This window comes from Rattus rattus, chromosome 1, assembly GCF_011064425.1.
Source record: "Rattus rattus isolate New Zealand chromosome 1, Rrattus_CSIRO_v1, whole genome shotgun sequence".
Lineage (NCBI taxonomy): Eukaryota > Metazoa > Chordata > Mammalia > Rodentia > Muridae > Rattus > Rattus rattus.
The window spans coordinates 238,999,873-239,013,174 of record NC_046154.1 but is presented as its reverse complement, the minus strand read 5'-3'; the positions used below and the strand labels follow the sequence as shown (position 1 = coordinate 239,013,174).

Here is a 13,302-nt window from a genome sequence, read left to right as displayed (position 1 = left end):
GCACCCAGCAGACATTTGAGTATATGTGAGGTGTGCTATAGAAAGGATCCTAGAATTAGGAAGGTGGTAACCTATCATAAGTTCAACAGGCTGAGCTGCCGCTGCTGCTGCTGCCGCCAGTGGTAGTGGTGATAGTCGTGGTGGTGGTGCTGGTAGTAATAATGGTGAAAACGAAGGATTAAATACACTAAGAATTGTGAATGATGTTTGTAAAATCTCAATATTGAATCTACACAATCAAGCTGCTTGTCAGTGAACCAAAAAAAAAAAAATTAAATCATGTGTAACCAGCTATCATAAGGAACTCAGCCAGTTATCTTCCTTTGAATTACATTTGTAACTAATTCATCTTGGCCTGTGTGAGTCACTCAGATTGTCCCTGGTCCTAGCTAGCACTATTGATAGTTACTAATAACATGGATTTTCTGGAGTTTTATTAGGAGATGGGGTGGCTTCTGGTGATTCTTCAGGGTTCTTGGATCCCCTCCAGATGCCAAGCAGATTGTCAGCAGCTGAACAGAAGTCTTAGTGCTTAGGAATGAAAAATTCATTGCTCTGCAAAAGCAATGGGTAGGTTCTCTGTGTAACACTGCACCTCCCGCAGGTTGCTCGCCAGCTACTGGTCATTCCCAAAACCTTAGCCATGATTCAGAGCAGTAAATTCCAGTCTACAATGTAAACCACACCCAACAGTCAGCATCAGTTTCAAAATCCCATAACTGTTATTTCAAACTATTAGACCAATAAAATGGACTGATCTCGTCATCGCATTGGCCTGACTTAAATCTTATTAGGTATTGTGGGCAAAGAGCCTAAAGGTTGCAAGAAAGACATTGATCAGCTATCTGAGTGAAGTGACTCTGAAATTCAAACCAAGGATTACAAAGCTACAGTGCCAGGCTTAGCTTTGTGCCTCCTTCCTCATTCCAAAATAAGACAATCTGCATTCTGTGTGGTCTACAGCTATTCACTAGGCTTCTATGTCAGTAAGGCAAAACCTGATAAACCTTATTCTAATGTCCTCCACCAATTTTAAGCCCTCTGGGCCTCCTTCTAAAATATGATTACATGGTTTATTGACTCTACAGGGGTTCAGGAGATGAAGCAGAAGTGAGGCAAGTGCAAATATCCAAACTTTGAGGAGATTTTAGGTCAACTATGAAATTAATGAGCACTCTGAGTAATCAGATAATGTTACGACCACTCCCCATGGCTACTAAAATGGACAGCGGAAAGGTGCTCAGTATTGGACTATCCACCTTGATTTCTCTTCAGTGAGACATTGTGCTACAGCACTGGAGACCTTGTGAGCTTCTTTAAACTTGTAAGATTCTGTGAAGTTATTCTCCATGCTTTTTATTTAAAAGAAAGTAGATTCACCGGTAAAGCATTTGCACATGTCCCCACACCTAACAAGAAATAGAGCACCGTCCTTACATAACTTCACTTTGCTAATGAAGGAAGTCCACGTGAGTTTGATCTGCAGTGTTCATGATGAGGGCTCTTCTGCTCTGTTAAGTGATAGACTGTCATGGGACAGGAGAAGGATAAGCTCATGAACCCTTGAAGGCCCCTTACTAGGGAAGGGATGTATTAATAACTAGCATTTCAGAGGAAAATTGATGGGAGGGATGAAGAGCTTGCCCTGTGAAGATTTTGGATTATACATTTGATATCCTAGTATTTTTTTCAAAACGATATTGCATTGTTGCTTCTCGTTGTTTGTCTTAACCTCAAATTGATGAGACATATCTCCTCCAAAACATCAACTCTGCTACAAAGTAATCGATTCTACTTTTTTAAAATTGCAGTATTCTCAAATGCGGGATGAAGTATTCAAGTCAAACTTGGTCTGTGCATTTATCGTTCTTCTGTTTATCACTGCGATTCAAAGTTTGCTTCCTTCTTCGAGGTAAGTACAAAAGAACTAAAATGGCAGCTGAAAACACCTCTGTGAGGTGATGAGCCCTTACCTGCAGCCATCCATCCGACAAAGATTTTAACATGACTGGGTCCATGGCCTAGACCCGGGTGTTCGACAATTCTGGGTCTTCTTGGACCACCTTACTATGCATAATATTCTTATCACTCTGCCTAGGTTAAAATATTTTCCAATATTAGTAGAATAATAGCCAAACTGGACTAGTTCATGTTCCTGTTGTATATTGTACCCATGAATTCAGAAAGCAATGAATTATAAGAGTTTCAATCACTTGTTTGTTTTTTCACATGAGTCCTTCATACTTGTAGTATCACTTCTATGTTAGCAATAGTACAAACACATGTTAGCCAGTCACTTACAAACACTTTAAACACAATAACTCAAAAACTCACTGTGATGAGCTCACAGGTAGCTACAATCAATGTTATCTTTTTAAAGAGGAGAGACTTAGGCTCAGAGTGCTGAAATGGGTTTCCCATTTGAAATATTTTAGCCTTAATTCAAACACAAAATGTCTAGTTCCAGAGCAAGTGTTCCTAACAAAAGCCAGGGCAGGAACTGTACAAGACAAGACTTGTGATGGTGATACTGTTTGTCTATTTGATTTGTTTTAAGGACATCTAGAAAATTGGATAAGCACATTTCTAGGTGTGTCTGTGACAGTCTTTCCTAAGATGACTGACATATGGGTTGGCAGACTGAATAGAGAAGACCCACTCTGAATATAAGCAACACTATCTAATAGACAAGACTGGGACCCTCATCAAATGAAGAGCAGAAAGAGCCAGCTCATATTACCATACATATGATTGCTGTACAGTAGTGTGTTTACTCCTGCTGCTATGGATCTCAGACCCCAGATTCCTTAGCCTTTGAACATGAACTTGAACGTTTTAGGGTATCCCAGGCTAACAATTGTCCAGGACTGCACCATTGATCCCTATTATTAAGAACAGTTCATTGTTTAAATAGAAAATTATTTCTCTAGTTTTCGAATCCGCAGACAGCCACTGTGGGACAATCCATCCTCTCCTATTGTCTTAGGGTTTCCATTGCTGTGAATAGACATCATGACCAAAGCAACTCTTAAAAGGGAAAACATAAAAAAAATGATAAAATAAAAGGGAAAACATTTAATTGGAGATGGCTTAGAGTTTCAGAGGTTCAGTCCATTATCATCATGGCAGGAAGCATGGCAGTATCCAGACAGATACAGTGCTGAAGGAGCCTGGAGTTCTACATCTTGATTGGAAAGGAGCTAGCAGGAGACTATCTTCTGCAGGCATCCAGGAGGAGGATCACTCTTCAGCAGTGAGTGGAGCCTGAGCATAGAAACAGACCTCCAGAGTCTTTGTCTGCAGTGACACACTTCCTCCAACAAGGACTCCAAAACAACAGCTTCTTCCAATAAGGCCACACCTCCTAATATTTTCACTTTCCATGGAACAAGCATAGCTAAATCACCACATCTATTGTAAGGCAATCTAGTAAAAATCCTATTATAATTACATATTTTTTTCTCTTCTTTGGAGACACCTGACTGATAAATAAGACTGCAAAAAATATTTTTCAAACATTGTTAGAGTCATGTTAGATGGCATCAAAGATCACTTAAAAGACTACCATTGTCATAAGATGGGGGGAGTTCTAGCATTAGAAGGAATAACTACCAAGGCATTCAATAAAGGCTTGGAAATTACATTGATTGAGTCTCGTAAGTTCACAGTGTATTTTAAAAGTAGAAACAGATGAAAAATGAGAAACATTTTCCATCTCCTCTGTAGGAACTGTATCACAAGATAAGGCGAGCAATCAAAGAGAAGAAACATCATATAAAGTATTCCAGCTTTTAAAAAAATTTAAGGAAATGATATAACAAAGATAGCACCATCTTCCAATCCCTAGTGAGGTAATAAATGGATAAGGAACAGTACCTCAAAGACTGGGATCAGCACAAACAGGAGATACAACCACATCATCTGACAGAAAAACCTGAGAAAGAGTAGGAAAGGAGGGCAGACTTGATATCCTGATTCCTTAGATTGGAGATAACACCTGGAACCTTCTAAGCAGCTGAATAGGAGGAGTTCCTGATTTTGGCTTCCAAATGCATCTTATAGCTGCAATACAACCACCATTACCACCTCAATATGTTAGTGACCAGGAATTCATAACCATGGAAGAGGTTGCCAAGCTGACCTCTGACCAGGCAGCCCTCATATTGTGGAAACTGAACGGCTCATTCACCTTCAAGACAGCAAAGTTTCCTTTAGTGTGTGCTGGTTTCCCTCCAACAGAGTTTCCTACTGATTGATGCTTTGCAATGGTACATAGTGGGCACCACTCCGTTATACTTATGCAATGACTATTTTAAGAGATGAAGTAATCTTTGCTCATATGGCCACAGCTAATTCCTTGTCCTTGAAGAAAACAAATTAATAGACCTTGGCAAAGGCAAACTATGCTAGCCCAGTTCTTTGCTTTAGTGTTTGCAGGTTCACAGGTGTTCCTTTCCCAGAAAGGTAAACTAAAGAAAGATTAGAAAATACCTTTAAATGCCTTTTAAGAATATAGAAACTATGTGCATCCTTTTAGCGAAGTATAAAGAGAGAAAAAACTATAGAGGGGAGAGAGAAATATTGAGCTTGAGAGGGAGAGTGGGAAGATTATAAATTACTGATTTGACTATTTTCAGTGCAATAAACAAACTGTATTATACTGCGTACTTAACTTCTTTAACACTTAAGTTTCCTCATCTACAGAATGGAAATTATGAAGGGAAAAGAGTCTGCTTAGTGGGAAGGAACACATACTTTTTTTGCATAAGACTCAACGTTGGCCCCAGCACCTATGTCATGCAATTCACAATCTCACAATCACCTGTGACTCCAATGCCAAGAGATCTAAAACTCTCTTCTAGGGTGGTACCTGCACCCGTGTGTATGTGCATGTGCATGTGCATGTGTACACACATGCACATAACTAAAATGAAAATAGATATTGTAAAGATACTTTCAAGAATGAGAATACTATTTCCCAAACCACATAATGCACATCTGTTGAAAGAGCTAAGAATGCTGACCTCTCAGAGTTGCTTCAGTATCAAATGTGAGATTGCACTAACCAGCTCTTTGCAGATTCTGAAGAGCCATACAAATGTTCTCTTTGGCTATGATCTGAGGTTCTGAATTCTACTGAACCACAAGCAGCCGTGGGCCATTCACTCCTCTGCACTGATCTTGTCTCTCCAGCAAATGTCACACTGTACCACCAACCCAATCTGATTTTAAATGCAGACATCAGAGAATAATTAGACCTTAATTAGAGAGAAGACTCAAATAGAGATGTTTACAAATCCCTTGTCATTCTTTTTGAGACTTGATTTCAGAAATGAAAGGTTTCCTTGCCTCTCATATACAGCAACAATGCAAAAGCAAATTCAGAATCCCTGGATGCCAGAATGGCTGTATAATTAGATGGAATTTGCAGTCTGATGCTATAACGTTTATGTGTGCAGAAACAAGTGAGCACTGAGGGGCTGCAGGAAAGACTCTCAGAGGAATTTTATACGTAGCGCCAGCCACCAGATAAGAAAGGCTGTCCTATAGTCAATATTCTTCTCACATATCCTTGAATATCTTTAATATCCTAAACTTTGCCCTGAAGAGAAATAGAATGTGTCTGTCTCCTGCTTTTATTACTCTATTTAACCTTAAAGACTTCTTTAAAATATAAAGCTAAAACAATCCATTTTGTAGTTTTTTTTTTAATGATGCTCAGACTAGTTAACTCCTTGGAGGTTGAAAGGTACAGGGTCCATTTTGGAACAAGTTCAAACATAGGAGATTTTTGTCGTATGCCTGAACTACTCTGCCTATCTTTCAAGTCCTTTCCCTTCTCAGTGATCCGAAACATCACTTAAGACTTTTGCACATTCAGGTGGTTTTCTGTGAAAACCCTTATCTATAATCTTCAGTGTGCCCTCCTGACAGCCTGACAGTTTTCTGAATGCAAAACATAATAGTGAAATATATCACAGAGCATTGCTTTTATAGACTTTCTAAACAAAAGACTGTGCAAATCTATGCTGACAGCTAAGAGACAAAGCCAAGAAACCATGTGGTCTTCATGTTTGTTCTCTCGAATCTTCACCTTCCCTGAAAACTGTCTTCAAGTTCCAGTGTGAGACCTCTGTTCTAATACAAGAAAACACACATGTACAGCATGACCACCAGTGTTAAAAGAGAACATTGGTATGTTTCTTCTCTGAAAAGAACATGGAAACATACCATGCTTGGGGACATGGGTGAAAAGTCTTTTTTCCAATATGCTGTTGAAGATAACAAGGTTATCCATTCTCCACACAGAAAGTTGAAGTCAATAACTGTTCACTGAACACCTGAACCCTCATACATGTTTCTTGGTTCATAGAACAACCTGAAGGTAAAGCTCAATCCTACAGGATGAGCAGGCATGTGTCCATTAAAGTCCTCGCAGAAGCAGTATTAGTATAGTCAAGCAGGATTATACAGCCCAGACTACAAGGCCAAGAGCCATCCTTCTGATCCCTGAAAAAGACCCTTCAGTGGTTGCCACTGAAGAATTTGATCTCATGGGAATCTGTAAAACTTGCTTTTCCCAGTTTATGTCTGTGTCATCCTAGAACACAGGTCATGCTTAATCTCAGCAACTGCTATATATCATTGAGACAAGCTAGCTGAGCAACTGGCTTCTTCTCTTGAGGAGCCGCCTGACAAAGTGACCCACTGACATTCTTCATGTGCCTTTGCTGAGTGAGTGCAAGTGAGTACCATACCCTTCTCAGGGAGTGTTTCTTCAGTGCATCAATGGAGAGAGTCCTATCTGCCTTGAGCCCTCAAGGAACTCACTGCTCCACAAGCCTGCTGTTTCTACATAGAATTCCCATGTAAATCCCTTGTGAAGGTGGTCCATAAACTCAAAAATATAATTTTTAAAATTCTAAAAATAGCAAAGGCCATGGGACTATCATTTCATAGCCTTCCTTTTACTTAACCACATAAAAGTGCAAACAGTCCAGCCAATACAATATACAAAAATATATTGTACAGAGACTTTTGGATCCCCTTCTTTGGAGATGAAGATGTTGAAACATTGGACCCCAAGACAGCAGAGTTGTCCTAGAAACCTAGTGCTGGAAGAGAGAGCATAAAGCCTGGGTCATAGCATGCATCTCCCAGCCCATCTTACCACAGAGACAATGATGGCCATCTTACATATATTAACTCTGACCCTCACTTAAACCTCAGCCTTACTTTAAGACTCCAAAGACAGACTTAGGCAAGGGATAGGGGTTAATGGATCTCTTCCCAGTGTGGCCACATTGAATAAACCTTCGTTTTCTGCTTTCCTTTGCTAGGTGTTTTGATTAGCTTGTGAAGAAAGGGTGGCTTATTTGAACATACACTATAACCCCAAGTCCAGTAACAAAGGGAGCTGATATTTCTGGTTACTCCCTCTCTGTAACTTTCCTCCCCTCATCCCCCGGCCAGGGCAGCTGACCATGTTCTTTCCAGTCCTTTTGAATCTTTTTTTTCAAGCACACTAGCTTCTTTACAGATTGATCTTCAACCTTACTACCTCTGCTGTTCTGTTCTCATTCTCCTTGGACAATTCTCTTACTGACAGATCTTCAACCATCATTGGCTGTTCACTGTAGGCGCAGAAGTCCACAACTATCCCCATTACTGTCCCTACATTACCTGTGTCAAGCATATTTGCAAACAAATGCCAAATATTTAACTTTCCTCTAATCATTGCATTTGCTATACTTACCCCGTTAAGATGATAAAATCTGTCATTCTGTATCTATATGTATGGCCATATGCACACACACATAATACTAACTAGATTGCCCCTTCAGCTTTCCCTGAACCTTACTTCCTTGTATTCCTCCATTGCTGGGTCCTGTATCCACTGTCCAAATCTTCTAAACAGTTCTTCAGCTGTCTTTCAAATATACATTTCTGACAAAGACCTTCCTAAAACACAGCAACTTCTGTCCAGCTTCATAGTCTTACAACTTTAGTTGTGTGCTGGTTGGTTTTATATCAACTTGATACTGGGTAGACTCATTTGAGAGACTGAAAGACATTTGAGAAAATGCCTCCAAAAGATTGCTGTAGGCAATCTTGATTTTCTTAATTACTGACTGATGGGGAAGGTCCCTTCCCATTGTGGGTGGTGCCATTCCCTAGGCTGCTGTTCCTGGGTTACAGCATCCCTGTATGGCCTCTGCATAAGCTCCTGCCTCGAGGTTACTGCCTTGTATGAGTTCCTGTCTTCACTTCCTCCAATGGTGGACTGTGATATGGAAGTATAATTATTACAGCCATAGGGACCCTAATGAAGGCAGGTCATTAGCAAACTCTAAACACACTGGCAGCTCTTGCTCTTCTGCTGCCTTGATGATATTCTTGATTGTGCCTACACTCCAAGAAAAAAATCATTTAATCCTACATGAACAAGCCCAAGTATTAACTCTTTCTTGAAGCCTCCCTTCTTGCTTTATAAATAATAGTTGTTTATGACTTATTATGGATCACAGCATATCATACTATTTTGTCATTTTTAAATCCATATTCTCTAGATAGTATACAAGATGTGCTTTGGTCCTGGTATCTTGATGTCTACTCTATGCATGAGAAGAAAGCTTATTGAAAAATATGCCATCATTATAAACCTCAGAGGCAAAAGGAATTACTGGAAAAACAAGCATATCATTCTCCAATGATATCTAGCAGTAGAGTGATATAGCAGCAAGGACTTTAAGTTCTAGCTTCAACACTCATCAACTGAATTACCCACGAAACTACCTTTCTGTGAGCTTTAAACACTTGTCTGGAGGGGAAAAAAGACCTCTTGGTTTCTTTTGAGGAGTGGAAATGAGATCTCATTAAAAGAGGGGAACCACGGTGCTGGAGATCAATCATGATAAGGCAGAAGGAGTTTAAGAGATAGTGTCAGTAAACACAGTTATACAAAGCACTAGCATGTGGAAGATCTTAAAGCAGATAATTTTAGTAGAAGACAGAAACTCTCTGGTCACTTCTATAAAAGCACTCTTTAATAATGTGTAACAGTTTACTGGCTGGGATGTAAGAAAATAAGAGGTGTCATTGTAGATCAAAAACATAAAACAGAGGACAAGGGATCCAGCCCCAAGGACAGCAAACATTCTTAGTGATGAATTTATTGATAAGGAGAGAAATTTCTCAAAGACACTTCCAAAGACAAAAAGTTACCAATAGACTCCTATGTTGATGGTAACATCCTGACACTCTGTGGAGTTTGCAATAGATACAAGCTTCCATTGGACAAAGGTCTCATGAGATCTTGAATTCTATAGTATAAACTTAGGATTGTTGACAACTTAAGAGTGAATACGCGTACTCTTTTTCTAAACTATACTTTCTACCTGTAAATCTAATGACATATAATATACTCCATGCAAACCACAGTAATCATTAACTCAGCTGAATATTGAGTCGATATATGAGAATGAGAAAAGAAGAATCATAAAACCCACTATGAAAGGGAGAAGGATGTGGTGGGTATTTCCCACAACCAGAGTAATGACTGATGAAATACTATGGTGTAATCTCTTGGCAGCAGATGGCCTATAAAAGGGCCTACAGCTCAGTGGGTAAAGTATTTACCATAAAAGTATGAGTGAAACTTGAGTTCATATCCCCAACAATGGCAAATGCCAGCTGGAAATGTCAGGACACCATAATTCTAGCACTCAGGGGACAGAAACAGAGGCAGGGCATTCCCAGGGAAACCTGGCTACTTGGAATAGTTGAATAGGTAAGGTATGGGTTCAAGTGAAAGACTTTTTGCAATAAATAAGTGGAAAGTGGTCAAGGAAGACATCTGAAGTCAACTTCTGCCCTCCACATACATATGCAGATATCTACAACCACATATCACACAGGTGCACTACAAACGTGTGAATGAACATACAAACTTCATGCATACCACACATACATACTCATACCGGAAACAAAGATAGGAAAATAGACAGATAGATGGATAGATAGGTACATAGATGATAGAAATAGATAGATAGATAGATAGATAGATAGATAGATAGATAGATAGATAGATAGATAGATAGATAGATAGATAGATGGATGAATGGACAGATGGATGGATGGAAAAGGAAAGAATGAAGGAAGGAAGGAAGAAAGATAAGGGGAGAAAGAGAAGGGAAAAAATGAATGTTTCTTACGGAGGAACTACACACAGAGTGGCAAAGAAAGAACATGAGCAACGTTTCTAGAACCACTGGGTGGGGACGGGGTGGCCTGTGCCCAGATGACTCACAGTCTGTGTTTTCTGCAGGCTGATGCCTATGACCATCCAGTTCTCCATCCTGATCATGCTGCACTCCGCCCTGGTCCTCATCACCACAGCAGAAGACTATAAGTGTCTGCCTCTCATTCTCCGCAAAACCTGCTGTTGGATTAACGAGACCTATTTGGCCCGCAACGTCATCATCTTTGCTTCCATCTTGATTAATTTCCTGGGAGCCGTCATAAATATTGTAAGCATCCACCAAGCCCGTCAGCCCTGTGGTATCTACTATAGACTCCAGAATCGAGAGTTTATGGAACTAGCAGCTTCTTGCATTGCCCTGCCCTGATACCTTATCTTTATGTGCCACTCAGCCCCAAGCTCAGGGACAAACAACAAAATAATGACCCCTGTCAGAACATGGAAAAGCTATTTTTTCTGTGGAAAAGCTATTTTTAACCTGCAAGGGGAGGTGAGTTGCTCCAAAGGACCTACATAGGTCTTCAGTTTCTATACTGTCAGTGGCCAAAAATTTATAATGGTAAATAAAATTTGTCATTTATTTATTAAGTACCAGAATTGACCTGCTATGTGCCAAGCACTGAAGGAGCACTGTCACATCTTTTTCATATTTAATATCCCACATAAACCCTATGAGGTAAGTCTCATTTATCCCCACTTTACGGCTGAAGGAACTGAGGCTCAGAGATATGAAATAACTTAATAATAAGGTCTGTCTGGCTCCATGACCCATGCTCATCCTAATATGCTAAAATATATCTCTGGGTGGGGGACACAATGGGGAAATGAAAATGAAAAATGAAATAGGCGTCACTTATTGAGTACCTACTATGTGCAACAGGTGGGTATTATTCTCCGCATTTGATGGATGAGGAAACTGCATTTCAGAAAGGTTGAATATTGTGTCTATGACTTTCTAAAGGCTCATCTGTGATGGGGCACACAGAACTCAGATGAAACTCCAACTGCCATCATATTCAGGGTTGTTTTTAATTTGATGATCCGCATTGCAATGGCTTTGTTTTCTCTATAGAATCAGACCATGAGAGTAACAGGTACTTTCTGTTCATGTACAGTCCATGTTGTCTGTGGCCCAGGCAGCTGAGTTTTAAAGATGCTTGATCTAACCCTGGTCATAACCTTGGCATGTGGAAACAGTTTATTTGAGGCATCATCTTGTGGATAAAAGTATCATTGTGCCCTTTGGGTTTGCTGAGCATTCAGTGACGCAAGTTGTAGACTTTTCCAGTGGTCATCTGACTTGGAGGCTCAGACTGCCTCTAGCTCACTGTTAAGTTCTATAGTTGACCTTGTTATAAAAGACTCAAAGAGACAGATAAAGGGAAAATCATTATCCCATGATGTGCTCATCTGATGAACGTTGTATAGTGTGAGTCAATTGAAACTGATGCATGCGAAGTTGCTGATCCAGATGGAGTGAGGTGGTAGCCAGGATTTCGATTTTTGATGAGGTAGATTTGCGGGGGGGACAGCATTTGGAGAAGACTCGATGGCTCTAGGTTGAGATCACTGCATCACTGTTGTGGCAGGAAGCTAGGCGGCTTTGGAGTCAGATAGACCTCTGTTCAATTCTTAGCTCTACCCATCACGAGTGTGGTAGCCCTGGTCAAGTTACTTTACTTCTCAGAGTTTCATATTTCTCAGTTGTAAACTGGGGATAACTATAGCAGGTACCTCACAAAATGATTATGGGACTTTTTGAACAACGTGTCTGGCACAGAGGAGGTTTTCACCCCGTAGGTGTGGCACTGGAATGCCTTCAGCAGAAATATCTGCCCTGGGAGATGCCCGGCACTCCAATCTTAAGAGTCTTTCTAGAAAACATGCCCCTTCAGGTCCCTTAAATTCTCACAACCTTGGATCTGGAAACAGGCAATGGATTCATCCAGGCCTCTTCCCCCACTATCCAGCTCTCTTCTGTGCCCCACAAACACACTCCAGTGTCTCAAAATGACAGGGGAACCAGCCATCTTAACCCAGTTTCGTGACTAGCTTGCAAAAGCTTTTTCTGAGCCAGTGCTTATTTTTTAAATAAAAGAGGTAAAAGAAACTGGTGCCTCCTCCTGGCAGGCAAGCCCCTCTAGTCCCGCCTAGCCTTGGCTTTTGGCTGAAGGCCAGCAGCAGCTAGCACTGCTCCACTCCCAACACTCACACTGACTGTTGTTCCTGTGTCTTTTTGTTTTTTGTTGTTGTTGTTCTTTTTTTTTTTTTAATCCGCAGCTGTGGTGTGATTTTGACAAGTCGATACCCTTGAAGAACCTGACTTTCAATTCCTCAGCTGTGTTTACAGATATCTGCTCCTACCCAGAGGTATTTATTTGCAAGTTCCCAGTGGTGAGAGGTGAATATCTCCACCAGCTCAGGGGCACACAACTGACCAAAAGATCTTAGAGACTGCTCCAGATCCCATGTTCCTTCTGCCTCTTCTCTCTTCCTTTCTTCTTCCCTTTCCATCTTCTCCTTCCCCCATGCCCTCTGCTGCTCTGTCCTCTTTCTTGCTCCCTCTTCTGCATCTTTCCCTTAACTGCCCTTCCCTACTTCTCTCTCTCCAGTCTTCTTCCTCCCTCTTTTCCTTCCCCACCTTCCCCACTACCCACTGATCTATTTCTTTTGTCTCTTTCTTTCCTGATAATTTCATCCAAAGTCACATATAAAATCCTGTAGGAGAATGTCCCTACAGGGCCTCTATGATTGAATAAATTTACTTCTCCAGCACTGTTAAAGGGGAACAAAGGAGGAAGGAAAAAAAGGAGGAAAGGGAGAAAGGAACAAAGGAAGGAAGGAAGGGTGGAAGGAAGGAAGGAAGAAAGGAGGGAGGGAGGAGGAGGAAAGGGAAGGAAAGGAGAAAAAAAGAAGGAAAATAGAAAATATATTAATAAGGATAAAGAAGATAGAAAAAAAAGACAGACAGAAAACAACAGCTGAACTTAAGTCAAAGTAGTAGGGAGAGTTTCCAGAGAAGCCCTTGGTCTGAAAACATC

At 40.6% G+C, this 13,302-nt stretch overlaps 1 protein-coding gene across 3 annotated transcripts in view; it reads left to right on the top strand.

The window, feature by feature from the left end:
- Adcy8 (adenylate cyclase 8) overlaps nucleotides 1–13,302 on the top strand; it is a 212,190-nt gene that overhangs the window by 157,722 nt on the left and 41,166 nt on the right. For 2 of the 3 annotated variants that reach the window (XM_032916083.1, XM_032916099.1), the window contains 3 exons: nucleotides 1,812–1,912; nucleotides 10,328–10,529; nucleotides 12,542–12,631. In XM_032916083.1, the coding sequence (XP_032771974.1) occupies nucleotides 1,812–1,912; nucleotides 10,328–10,529; nucleotides 12,542–12,631 (393 nt within the window). The remainder of the gene's footprint in view (nucleotides 1–1,811; nucleotides 1,913–10,327; nucleotides 10,530–12,541; nucleotides 12,632–13,302) is intronic. The other variant, XM_032916091.1, reaches the window with a different exon arrangement.